General features: G+C 38.5%; 1 protein-coding gene across 2 annotated transcripts in view; it reads left to right on the top strand.

Moving 5' to 3' along the window:
• LOC124617109 (mitogen-activated protein kinase kinase kinase 15) overlaps positions 1 to 12,237 on the top strand; it is a 165,139-nt gene that overhangs the window by 51,098 nt on the left and 101,804 nt on the right. For both annotated transcript variants that reach the window (XM_047145240.1, XM_047145239.1), the window contains exons 12-16: positions 1,185 to 1,318; positions 4,605 to 4,732; positions 6,224 to 6,361; positions 8,957 to 9,123; positions 11,556 to 11,651. In XM_047145240.1, coding sequence (XP_047001196.1) covers positions 1,185 to 1,318; positions 4,605 to 4,732; positions 6,224 to 6,361; positions 8,957 to 9,123; positions 11,556 to 11,651 — 663 coding nt within the window. The remainder of the gene's footprint in view (positions 1 to 1,184; positions 1,319 to 4,604; positions 4,733 to 6,223; positions 6,362 to 8,956; positions 9,124 to 11,555; positions 11,652 to 12,237) is intronic.

Below are 12,237 nucleotides of genomic sequence, written 5' to 3'. Positions count from 1 at the left end.
ATAAATAAATAAAAAAAAAAAAAGATGCAGTACCCTCAAGGGCTGTGTTCAGTAGCACCAGCATAAGTGCATAGTGAGCAGCGAAGAGATGATACTCGGGGGGCTTGTTGGTTTACCCTCTGTTTTGATTGTGCAGGGAGTAACTGTGCCAAGTTAAGAGGTGAACAGCATTTGCAACATTGATTCTAGGGTGCTAACATATCCCATCATTCAGTACATACTCCTGCTGAACAGTTTCAGCCATTTGAACAGAATAGCATTATAGGCCTGTGGGCAGCTGGTTGGACGTATTGACAGATTGCTGCACAAGTTGTGCACAGTGTGGTACAGGTGGTGTGTCGCAGCTTTCAGAAGTGATTTGTGGAACATTCAGACACCTGCAGGCCAGTTTCTGGACAGCTGGATAGTATAGACACACGTCAAGATTGGCACATTCCTTGAACAGCAGTGGCTGACCAGACGTCATCCAGGGATGGAATTTGGGCACATGTTGTATCTGCTATATCGTCAGGTACCTTTTGGAACTATCTGCTTGTAGCAGGATTAAGATGACAGGCCACCACTGACATCAACTGTACCTAGCATGGCTAGCATAAATTGCTACTTCCAACAGATACAGTGATAAACATTCAACTAACTGTGCACAGCATACCTGCCATTTTGACACACTTACATGACCAAACATAGAAATGTGCAATAGATGCATTATGAACTGGTTACATGCAAATATAAACTGAGTCGTAGATAGGCACAACAAAAAGACTCTCACAATTTAAGCTTTCGACTATTAAGGACTTTGTCAACAATAGATGACAGACACACATACACACGCAAACTCAACTCGCACAAACATCTGCCGTCTCAGGTGGATGTTTTCAGTTGCCTGAGACTGCAGTCATGTCTGCAGATTGCGTTTGCGTGAGTTTGTATGTATGTGTGTCTGTCATCTATTGTTGATGAAGGCCTTAATGGCAGAAAGCTTTAATTGTGAGAGTCTCTTTGTCGTGCCTATCTGCGACTCAGCATCTCTGCTATATGGTGAATAGCGACTTTCCTTTTCATAATATTGTTACATTCCATTCTGGATTTTCTGTTGTTTGAACTTATAAGAATGGTTTGTGAGTAAAATATTTATAATTAAAATTTATTGCAGAAGCTTATTAATTAGTGTGTGTCTTTTTTAGTATGAATATGAGCAAGATGAACAAGGAAAAAGAATTGTGTTAGGAAAGGGCACTTTTGGAGTTGTGTTTGCTGCCAGAGATCTAATAACCCAAGTAAGGATAGCAGTGAAAGAAATTCCAGAGAAAAATAAAGGGTAAGGTTCAGCTATGCAGTTTTGATTATGGTTTTTAATATGTGGACTGCTAAATTCTGTTGCATTACTGGACTAAATCAATGTCCAGGAATTGCAGAAAAATAAAAGTAATTTCTTGTAACTGGTCTTAGTTACTATATCTTTGCTTCCAGAAGTCTTATTAGTCATAAATTATGTGTGATATGCTCATTAAATCATCACCTTGTAACATGTTCTTAGAAGAATACTGAAAGTTACTTTGTGTGAGTGCTAATTTTGAAGTAAATAAATTATAACATTCTATCCCTAACCATATTTCCTTCTTTGTCAGTCTTGAATGTGTAATAAGAGAAGTGACATCAAGTTGTTAACGAATTATTGAAACATTTGACAAAGATTACCACCAATAAATTGAGTGATGGGTAAGAGTAATTAATTGTTACACAATGAGGAACAGAAACTCTCTAATTTTTTATAGGATAACTAAAAGCCCACTTGCATGATGATAAATTCGGTGCCACTGACAAGAGTAGCTGTAAGATGTACAAGGAGGTAAAATGATCTGTTGTAAGTGAGACACACGAGGAAACCACAACTATTAACAATGTTTTTAGTAAATCAAATTGAAATTTTTGTTAATTAAGAAACATAGTTTAGCAGGTGCATAGAGAGAACCTAAATTCAAAAATATAGGGAATGCAGTTAAATAATGGCCACTGGGCATGTTGTTCTACTTGTTTGATTTTAGAAAGATTACACGAAAGAATTTGCTTCCATTGTAACAACAGTTTGTCATAGTTTGCTGGATAAACTCTGTGTCCCAAATGACTGGTGTGAGGCACAAGCTCAGACAAGAGTCTGTGTGTAGCTTGTCAGTTTGAAACAATTACCTTGTAAGATGAGGTAGAAAAGATTTAAAGAAGTATTGTACATTTTGCTGTAGTTTCATTCATACATTGGTAGAGCAGAATGGATTTGCTCATACAACTCCAGTGCCAGATGCTCCAGGATTGGCATTGTACTTTAAGGAGAGTCTTACTGTTAAAATTACGTAATTGCAGCTTCCAGAGGAGTCAAGCAACATAATACTTCCTCCTAAATGGATCTCACTAAATTATCACGGTGGTAAAGTCTTGAGCTTGTGCAGTGGATTACTGACAGCCTTTCCATGCCTTGCCATTCAGAAATGGAATAGATTCCTCGTGGTGGTGGTGGTGGTGGTGGTGGTGGTGGTGGTGGCCATGGCCATGTGGGGGGACTGGGGGTATATTATAGTGTCTCTCTCTCTCTCTCTCTCTCTCTCTCTCTCTCTCTCTCTCTCTCATATATATCTCTTACTTCTCAATTTTTCTGATTTTATTTATTACTTTCATATCATCTCTTTCACATCTGCCTTGCTGTGCTGCCTGCCTTCATCGAGTGCCAAAGGTGACTTTCCTAGCTAGCTGTTGTGAAGTTCAGTCTTCTCTAGTTATTGGCTCTGTGTTTCAGTGAACAAAGAATGCACAGGTTTCAAAAGTGAATGATGTCAGCATTTGTATGCTACTTTCAGCGTTTTTCCGCTTTGTAGGTAGATGTTTGTTGCATGTTTATTACAGTAATGTGAAGGGCATATATCTAAGTACTACCCTTTTCCCCTGCAGCTTCACCCGTGTATGCATTTTGCACCTATGTTGTACACATCTCCTCCCTCCCCCTCTTGTCCGTCTCTTCCCCTTGTCTCTGTGCAGGAAATGTGAAGTGTTTGTTTATTCCAGTCTGTAATTGTAAATCAAATAATGTGACCTATCTTTGCAGTGCTGTTTTATAAAATGACATTCTCATTTAATTGAGACTGTAACATAGGAATTACGAACTGTTCAAAGAGAGAATCATGCAAATGGAGGACTGTGCAAGTAGGTCTTCACTCAGTGCCTCATTATTATTATTATTATTATTTTATTATTATTATTATTTTATTAGATGGACTACATGTCATCAGTATTTTAGCAGGAAGATTCCTTATGTGTTGAGAAAGGGAGACTAATTTGGCATCTTGCAATGTATCATCCCAGTGCTGGTATCCTTCCATTTGTATAAGTACAGGAATGCTACGTTGAATAGCGCTTTGCTGTTGAAAGCTGTCTGAAGCATAACCAACCATGAGGACTTTAGTTGTATCGACTATAGGGGTGTCTTATCACCACAGTACATGTATCTGTGGTCCATTTAATATGTGTACCACATGTTTGTCCATTGTCCATAGCCTCTACTCCCGTCTCTCTGTCCATCTCCTGTCACCATCACTCTATGTCCTCCTCCCCAATCTTTTTATCCATCTCTCATAACTCTGTCCATCTCTTCGTCATCCTCTCTTTATCCAACTCTACCTTCCTCTTCTGTGCATCCCCTCCTCACTCCTCTCTCTGACTAACTCTCCTTTACCCCTCTCTTTCTGACTCCTGCCTCCCTCCTCTCTCCTCTCTCTCTCTTTCCACCTTCTCCTTTCGCCTACCTCTGTCCTTCTCCCCCCCCCCCCCCCCCCCTCCCTCTCTCTCTCTCTCTCTCTCTCTCTCTCTCTCTCTCTCTCTCTCTCTCTCTCTCTCTCTCTCTCTCACTCACTCTCACTCTCGCTCTCGCTCTCGCTCTCCTCCATGTCCTCCAGCCCCCTCTCCTCCTTCCTTGTCTCTCTGTCCACCTCCTGTCTTCCCGTCTCTCAGTCTACCTCATCTTCCCACCACCTCCATCTCCTCCTCCCTTCTTTCTCTGTCCATCTTATCCTTCCTCTCTCTCTCTCTCTCTCTCTCTCTCTCTCTCACTCTCTCACTACCCAGCTACCTCCCCCCCCCCCCCCTGCCGCCTCTCTATACTGCCTGCACAACAGGCTTGTCGTGCAGGGCAGCCTACATGTTAGCAATAGAAAACAGTTGCTCGTATCTCAGCACCTATGGGAGCTAGAAGATTGTAACTTAGTGGTGATTCTCCTATAGCAAGCAGTACGTGTACAGTACTTGGTTGAAATTAATCATATTGTTTAGGAGAAGATGCTGGACGTACTTACATACATCCTGTTTATCTATTTTGTAACCATTATTGCTGACTTTTATCATATTTTCTTGCTTTTTATGTTATATGTAAGGTGAGAATTGGTAATCTACACAGTATTTGTGAAGGTAAGTATGGGACATCTAAACTGATCACTTTTTGCTTGCATATATTATGTTTGAGCACTGAGAGACAACTGACCCAGTTGGAAGCAAAGTAAATGCTACTAGAGACTTCCATAGCAAGTTTTCTTAGCAATATATTTGTTTGTATTTCATTGCAGAGATGTTCAGCCATTGCATGAAGAAATAAAGCTACACTCTCAGTTGAGACACAGAAACATTGTGCAGTATTTGGGTTCAGTGTCAGAAGATGGTTACTTCAAGATTTTCATGGAGCAAGTACCAGGGGGTAAGTGGACTTCTAATATATTTTATGGGTGTACAGTTGTACTGAATTACTTTGATGTTCAAATCATTAGCAGTTTTCCTCATCAGGTTCATGGTTAATGAAACTAGTTTTCATGACAGAATATATTTGCTTTAATTAGCTCTACAGGATGTAAACAGTAACTTTTTGCAAGTTACAGTAACTTTTTCACCACAGTGGTGCAGGGGAAGTTGAGACAGTTTGATATAGTGGTCTATCAAGATAGCAAATAGCCTCAAATCGGTCTACAAAAGCCACTTAAGTTATAGCTCATGTGCATGAGACTTTGAATATCTTCTTGCCCTCTTATACCACCAGCTAAGTTGGTCTTCACTGGTTGAAGCTCATTTCTGTCTCAGACAGAAATCATTGTTGAGTATTAATCACTCCTCATGTTTGCACTTACAGATTGTAAAATTGATGTATGTATAAATTTTACCTTAAAGTCTCTCTTTCTTTCAGTACCCTCAATAATGGAAAGTTTAAATTGGTCATTTTAACAAAATAAAAAATTTAAAGAAATCTGATCGACTAAGCTGGTGGCTAAGAGGACGAGATGATGTTTCAAATCTCATGCGACACACATGCACTACAGCTTCAGTGGCTTTTATAGGCCAGTCTGAGATTGTTTCCTGGCTTAATGGGTCACAAGATTTTTATGTTGAGTGTTTCATCTCGACTTCACCTGCACCACTGTAGTATGTTTTTAATAGTTATGGTTACCCCCTGTATATTTGTTCAAATGTTCAGTTTCTTTTCCTAATTTTCACTCATTAGGTAAAACAGGAAAGAGTTGTTGCAGAGTGTGAATTAATTTTGAGAGAATGTATTTGTATTGACTGTGTGAAATAGTAAAAGTAGGAATCAACGAATTTTAGGATTGCTGTTTTGTGATAAAGATTGTGTTCACTTGGAAGTAAGTTCATCTGAAGTGTGGTATTTTGAGAATATGTATTGGATCCTACTTTATTTGGATGTGGGACAGTGAAAACTGTAAAATCATTCATAAACGAAAGAAAAAGGATGGAGACAAAAAGAAACTAAACAAAAAAGGCATACAAACATAATTCTTGCAGCAAATGACATTTATGTTTTTCAGCAACCTCCAGTGTACTGACTGTGTAACTTATCAAAGCTACACCTGACCCACAGAAGCAAAAAAGTGTTGATAATGCGGTTGTTCAATTGAGATGTACATTGTCTTAAAGAATTTCTTGACATTTCACCAGCTAATCTTCTGCGGTAATGTCTGATACAGTAAAAGACAAAAAATATTGTGTGACAATAATTTTCTGTCTATTTAAAACTTCCAGCTTCAAATGCTGATAAGCTTGATATTACATATTAAGTGGCCTGTGTTACGAAATGTGCTAGCTGAATATGAACAAAAATAACTGATAAAATTTGTTTTGTTGGCTTCGATTTCTACAGTTGTGCCAAATATAATGTATACTATTTTTGTTGTTTTTAAAGGAAGCCTGTCTGCCTTGCTGAGCTCCAAGTGGGGACCACTGAAAGAAAATGAATCTACTATTGTTTATTACACAAAACAAATCTTAGAAGGCCTTAAGTACCTCCATGATCAGAAAATTGTTCATAGGGATATAAAAGGTAAGATGTAGCATAAAAGGAGTTATGAATTGATGGAAGTGTGAATCTTAAACAGAGACAAAGTATGTTTGTTTATGAGCTTATCAGTAGTGGTCTGAGTGAGTGTGAGAGTGTTCCAAACATTTCATCACTGCCTTGGAACCACGTGTAAAGAAAATGTGTTTTTATGTTTTCTATCAGCTATGCTGATAGTTGCACCTCCTGAAGATAGAGCTGGTCAGCCCATTTGTTTCTTTGTGCATATAATAATTTTCTAAATGATATTTTTTTATTTTATATAACGATATATTTTTGATAGAAATAGCAAATAATGGAACATTTAAAAGCTCAACAAATCTTTATTTGTGATTTTATGGTGCTTATCTAAGGTATTCATGTGAACTGTTATAACACTGTGGATGCTACTAGTAGCATTTTAGCTCCCATTTAGTTAACAGAATGCACAGTATCATTTAGGTGTCTGTAACAATTTTCCCACAGTAGAAGACAAGTGGGTAGCTTTGAGAGGGGCAGGAGAGGGTCAAGCAGGTAAAAAGACAAGGCCTAATAGTAATCCTTGGATATCTTAGAAGGCCTTAAGTATCTCCATTTAATTGATGAGAGGAGAAAATACAAAAATGCAGGAAATGAAGCAGGCAGAAGGAAATCAAATGTCTAAAAATGAGATAGACAAGAAGTGCAAATTGGCTAAGTAGGAGTGGCTAGAGAACTGATGTAAGTCGATAGAAGCATGTATAACAGTGGAAAGGTCGGACCTGCCTGTAGGTAAGTTAAATAGGCCTTTGGAGAAAAGAATGGACATTAAGAGCTCCGATGGAAAACCAGTACTAAGCAAAGGAGGGAAAGGTGGTAGGAATATCTAAAGAGACAGTAAAAGGGAAATGAACTTGAAGGCAACATTATAGAGAGAGAAGAGGAAGTAGGTGAAGATGAAATAGGAGAGATGATACTGTGAGAAGAATTTGACAGAACACTGAAAGACCTAAGTCGACACAAGACACTGTGAGTAAATGACTGATAGCCTTGGGAGAGCCAGCCATGACAAAACTCCTCCATCCAGTGTGCAAGATGTATGAGACAGGTGAAATACCCTCCCACTTCAAGAGGAATGTAATAATTCCAATTTCAAAGAAATCATGTGCTGAAAGGTGTGAATATTACTGAACTACCAGTTTAATAAGTCATGATTGCAAATACTAACACACATTATTTACAGAAGAATGAAAAACTGGTAGAAGCCGACCTCGGGGAGATCAGTTTGTGTTCTGGAGAAATGAGAGAACACATGAGGCAATACTGACTATATGACGTACCTAGAAGACAGGTTAAGGAAACAAAAGCTATATTTATAGCATTTGTAGATTTAGTGGAAACTTTTGACAGTGTTCGATGTTGATTAGAATACACTCTGAAGTACTAGGAGTAAAAAGTTATTTGCAACTTCTACAGAACGCCGGTGGCAGTTACTAAAGGTCGAAGGGCATGAAAAGGAAGCAATGGTAGAGAAAGGAATGAGGTAGGGTTGTAGCCTATTCCCAATGTTATTCAGTATGTACAATGAGCACGCTGTGAAGGAAATTGAGTAGAAGTTTGGAAAGGGAAGAAGAAATAAAAATTTACAAACTGTCGTAATAACTTGGCGTACTGACAACTACCAGGTATCATCACCCAGTTGTCACTCCCATCTTGCACTGCTGTTGTTGTTCGCAATGTGGCTTCAGCTAGCAGAGGCTGCAGACGCGTGCGCGCGCGTGTGTGCGTGTGTGTGTGTGTGTGTGTGTGTGTGCATGTGTGCGTGTGTGTGTGTGTGTGTGTGTGTGTGTGTGGGCGCGCGTGCGCGTGTCGTCTATTTTCGAGAAAGGCCTTACTGGCCGAAAGCTTATATTGTGACAGTCTTTTTGTGGTGTGGCGTTTTGTTCATTATTACTGTCGAATTCTGAGGAACGTTGCGCAGCAGGATGTTATCCTCCCAGCTGGTGAACATGTTCTTGGACGACACCTATTGCTAATCTTGTATTCAGACATACTGCACTGTTGTTATTAATGAAACGCCAACACAAAACACTCGTTCACAATACTTGACAACTACAGACTACTTCATTGCCAGAACATACCACTTTACGACAAAAGCTGACAAATGTTGGTGCATCTAATGTGCGACATCACATAGTACTGTTTACCCATGACATGGCAACAGGGGCGCTTTAACAACCGAACTGCTGGCGGCGTGGAAGGGAAAGCTGGCTCCCATGGGTGTTATCTGGGCAACGTTGTCACTTCCCTGTCTGGTCAGTCAAATATCAAAAGTCGCAACTAATTTTAAACGCACTATAGTACACGTATGTATACCTGAAATTTCTGTGGTATCTGTCTACATATTTTTCATCTGTTTCTACTTTGGATTTCTGCGTACCGTTTCCAAAAGATTTGTTATTTCTCATTATTTTGGACAAATGTTAGCTCTGTTTTAATTACTTGTTCTGGTACTTTTATTGTGTAGTATTTTCATGTGTTTCAGAATGTTTCCAGTTGCTGTTAAGTAATGATGAATAAAAATGACTTTGATATATAAATATGAGATTTTCTTTTCAACAGGCGACAATGTCTTAGTGAACACATATAGTGGTGTTGTGAAAATATCCGATTTTGGAACCTCAAAACGTCTTGCTGGATTGGCATCTAGTACAGAAACATTTGCAGGAACTCTGCAGTATATGGCACCTGAAGTTATTGATAAGGGGCAGAGGGGATATGGTGCTCCTGTAAGTATTTAGTGTATTAAATTATATTTGCTTAATTTCATCTAATCACCTTGTTTCTACACCCCCCCCCCCCCCCTCGTTTCCCCTTGCATTCTTATTTACTGAATGTGACAAAAGGTAGATAGCCAGAAAATCTGAAGCTTTATTTAATACGACAGTGCTTTACTAGGCATGGTCCTGTTGAGGTGGTATGCTGTTGCCTCCTTCTGACCTTGGAACTGACTGACTCAGCCAGTTATAGGGGGATCTATCTGGAGGGGGGGGGGGGGGCAGGGGGGCACATAGCATCACTTTCCCTGCAATTACACATGCACATCTGATAGCTATGTGTGTGGTTGATGGTGGCCTTAATTTTTTTCCCATCTCAGCCATTTGCTTAGTAGGTGTGGATATATTACATGAAGGAATATTATCAAAATGTTTGTTCGTAATTTGTGTATTTCAGGGCCTGAGATCATGGGGAATATATTATAACAGACTGTTATTGCACTTAAAGAGTCATAACTAATAACATTCAAACAATGGGGATTGGTGTTGGAACTTGAAGCATTTGTGATCCTTTGCTGGACTTCATTTAAATCTGCAGAGCCAAATTATGACACCACTGCCCTGCCTGATGTTTTATTGTAGAGTAATTAAAGAAACATGTGCATCACTAGTTATGTAAAAAGATCTTTAAAACAATATTTGACTACACCATTGGTAACAAAACAAAGGTAAAAAAAGTTGCAGTCATGTGGGGAAAGGTGTTTGCACTTTAGACCTAGAAATATGACCAATACCCAAATAATGTAACACATCTGTTTAATTGGTGCATCAACTGTTACTGTAAACTTGTGTATATAAGGCTATTTTTCTATTGTATGTACGTCCACTAAGACTTAACAACTAACCAGCATGAGAGTCAGTGTATTATTGGTGATTACTACCTTGCCAGTATAATGGGAAATAAATTAGTTCTATGTGCATTGTCCTTTTCAGAACATAGGTTCTTGTACTTTATTTCTTTTTCTCTTATAAACATAATTATTGAAAGTCTGTGATGACACAAAAAATATTACGAAAAGCACTCAAAAACTGCGAACACATATTGATGTCAGCTGTGCATTTCATTAATGACACATAAAAATTTGTGCCAGAGCAGAACTATTCCTTATGCTCACACTTTATGATACCCACACAGTGACAGACAGCTTTTTATCGCCATTTTAGCCCCTCAAGGCATGTATACCAATGATTTACACAATGTCTATGTGTATTACATTACAATGTCGATGAAAGAAATCGCTTTTTGAAAATATATGATGTAATTAGATAAAGAACAAGCATATAAAAAGGTATTGAAATTTGCAAGCTTTCAAAATCAGTTAACTCTTCCTTCAGGCAGAAGACCTCACCAGTTCATTTCCTTCACCCTTCCCCTTCAACCTTTCTGCCAGGAGGAGGAGCCACTGATTCCGAAAGCTTGTACATTTCTATATCCTTTTGTATGTGCGTTCTCCTGTCAAAACTTGGTGAGTAGATTTTTTATCTATCCAAGTACATTCCAATGTCCTTCATGTATGTATATAATGTAATGTGCAGACACTGATAAACGTGGACATTGTGTAAATCATTGGTATATATGCCTCAATGGGCTAAATTGGCAATAATAAAATGCAATCTCTCCCTGTGCGAGAATCACAATGTGCGAGCATAGGGGGTACTTACGGAAGCTTGGGTTGGTCTAGGAGGTGTGCTTGGTTAGCCGACAGCAACAGGCAGGACATCTGGGTTCGAGTACCGGTCCAGCACAAATTTACATGTGTCATCAACAAAATGCACAACTGGTGTCAATTCGTATTGGCATGCATGTCTAAGTGTCATTGTAATGTAATTTACAAACATTGTAAATGCAGACATTGTGTAAATCATTGGGGTACAAACAATGGTTTTCATTAAACATAGAAAACGCTTCATTCTGCTAGTCATAACCATAACTTAAATTTGGGTGTAAACAACTCACACACACACACACACACACACACACACACACACACACACACACAGGGGGAGGGTAGTGGACCTCAGGGAAATGAGAGAGAGAGAGAGAGAGAGAGAGAGAGAGAGAGAGAGAGAGAGATTGATTCTGACACCTTTAGTCTGAGAATCAAGAATAATACATTTAGAAACAATACAAATTCCATTTACATAGGAAAATAATGGAGTGCTGATACCTTATGAGTCTAGTATTTTTGATTTTGTTCTGTACTTGTTCCAAAACTGGCATAGATAGAAAATGGTTCACAGCAGGTATGATGAAGTCATATAAGGAGAAGTCATATGATCTATTGGATTGGTTTTCATTATTGATCAATATTTGTGAAAATTACATTTCCAGTTTCATTAGGCTATACTGTAAGTTCAACATTTCTGCATTTGTATTTTAACAGGCAGACATATGGTCACTGGGGTGCACCATAGTGGAAATGGCAACTGGAAAGCCACCATTCATTGAACTTGGTTCTCCACAGGCAGCCGTATTTAAGGTAAACTTCCAGCATAAATATTTTTGTGTTGCATTCCTTTCTAAAGATTGTGAATTGTGTGACATGGATGGTCAGTTGAAGAAAATATAGATCATGTATACTGTAACTCATTAATGTTTCAGTGTATGATGTGGTTTATGGTGCCAGCACTTGGAACACGTAGCTCATGTTTCATAATTATGATCTATACAATTTTTGTGGTGTTGAAACTGGAAGCACACTATCATTTTTACCTACTACTTGGTTAGTCACTTATTTTGCAGACATTGTACATAACTACTGTTCCAAAAATTTTTCCGAAATAGAAAACACACACAGAAACATTTCTTTCTTTTATCTTTTATCTGAACAGTGTGGAGTGACCTAGTCATTGACAATTACCAACTTAAATTTATAATTAAGAGCAACGAAAATTTACTTGCAAACAGGTTATACTACTAGTATATCTGAACATACCCGTACATTCAAAGCTTTTCTGTATATACAAAACTGTACATTTTTATCTGAATTACTCACTGCAAAATACTATTATTCACTGAAGGTGTAGAAAATCCTAGTGTTACTTTTTATGGAGAATTCTGTAATT

The sequence above is a fragment of the Schistocerca americana genome, chromosome 1 (assembly GCF_021461395.2).
Source record: "Schistocerca americana isolate TAMUIC-IGC-003095 chromosome 1, iqSchAmer2.1, whole genome shotgun sequence".
NCBI lineage: Eukaryota > Metazoa > Arthropoda > Insecta > Orthoptera > Acrididae > Schistocerca > Schistocerca americana.
The sequence above is the reverse complement of the archived record's forward strand: the minus strand, read 5'-3'. Positions and strand labels throughout refer to the sequence as shown.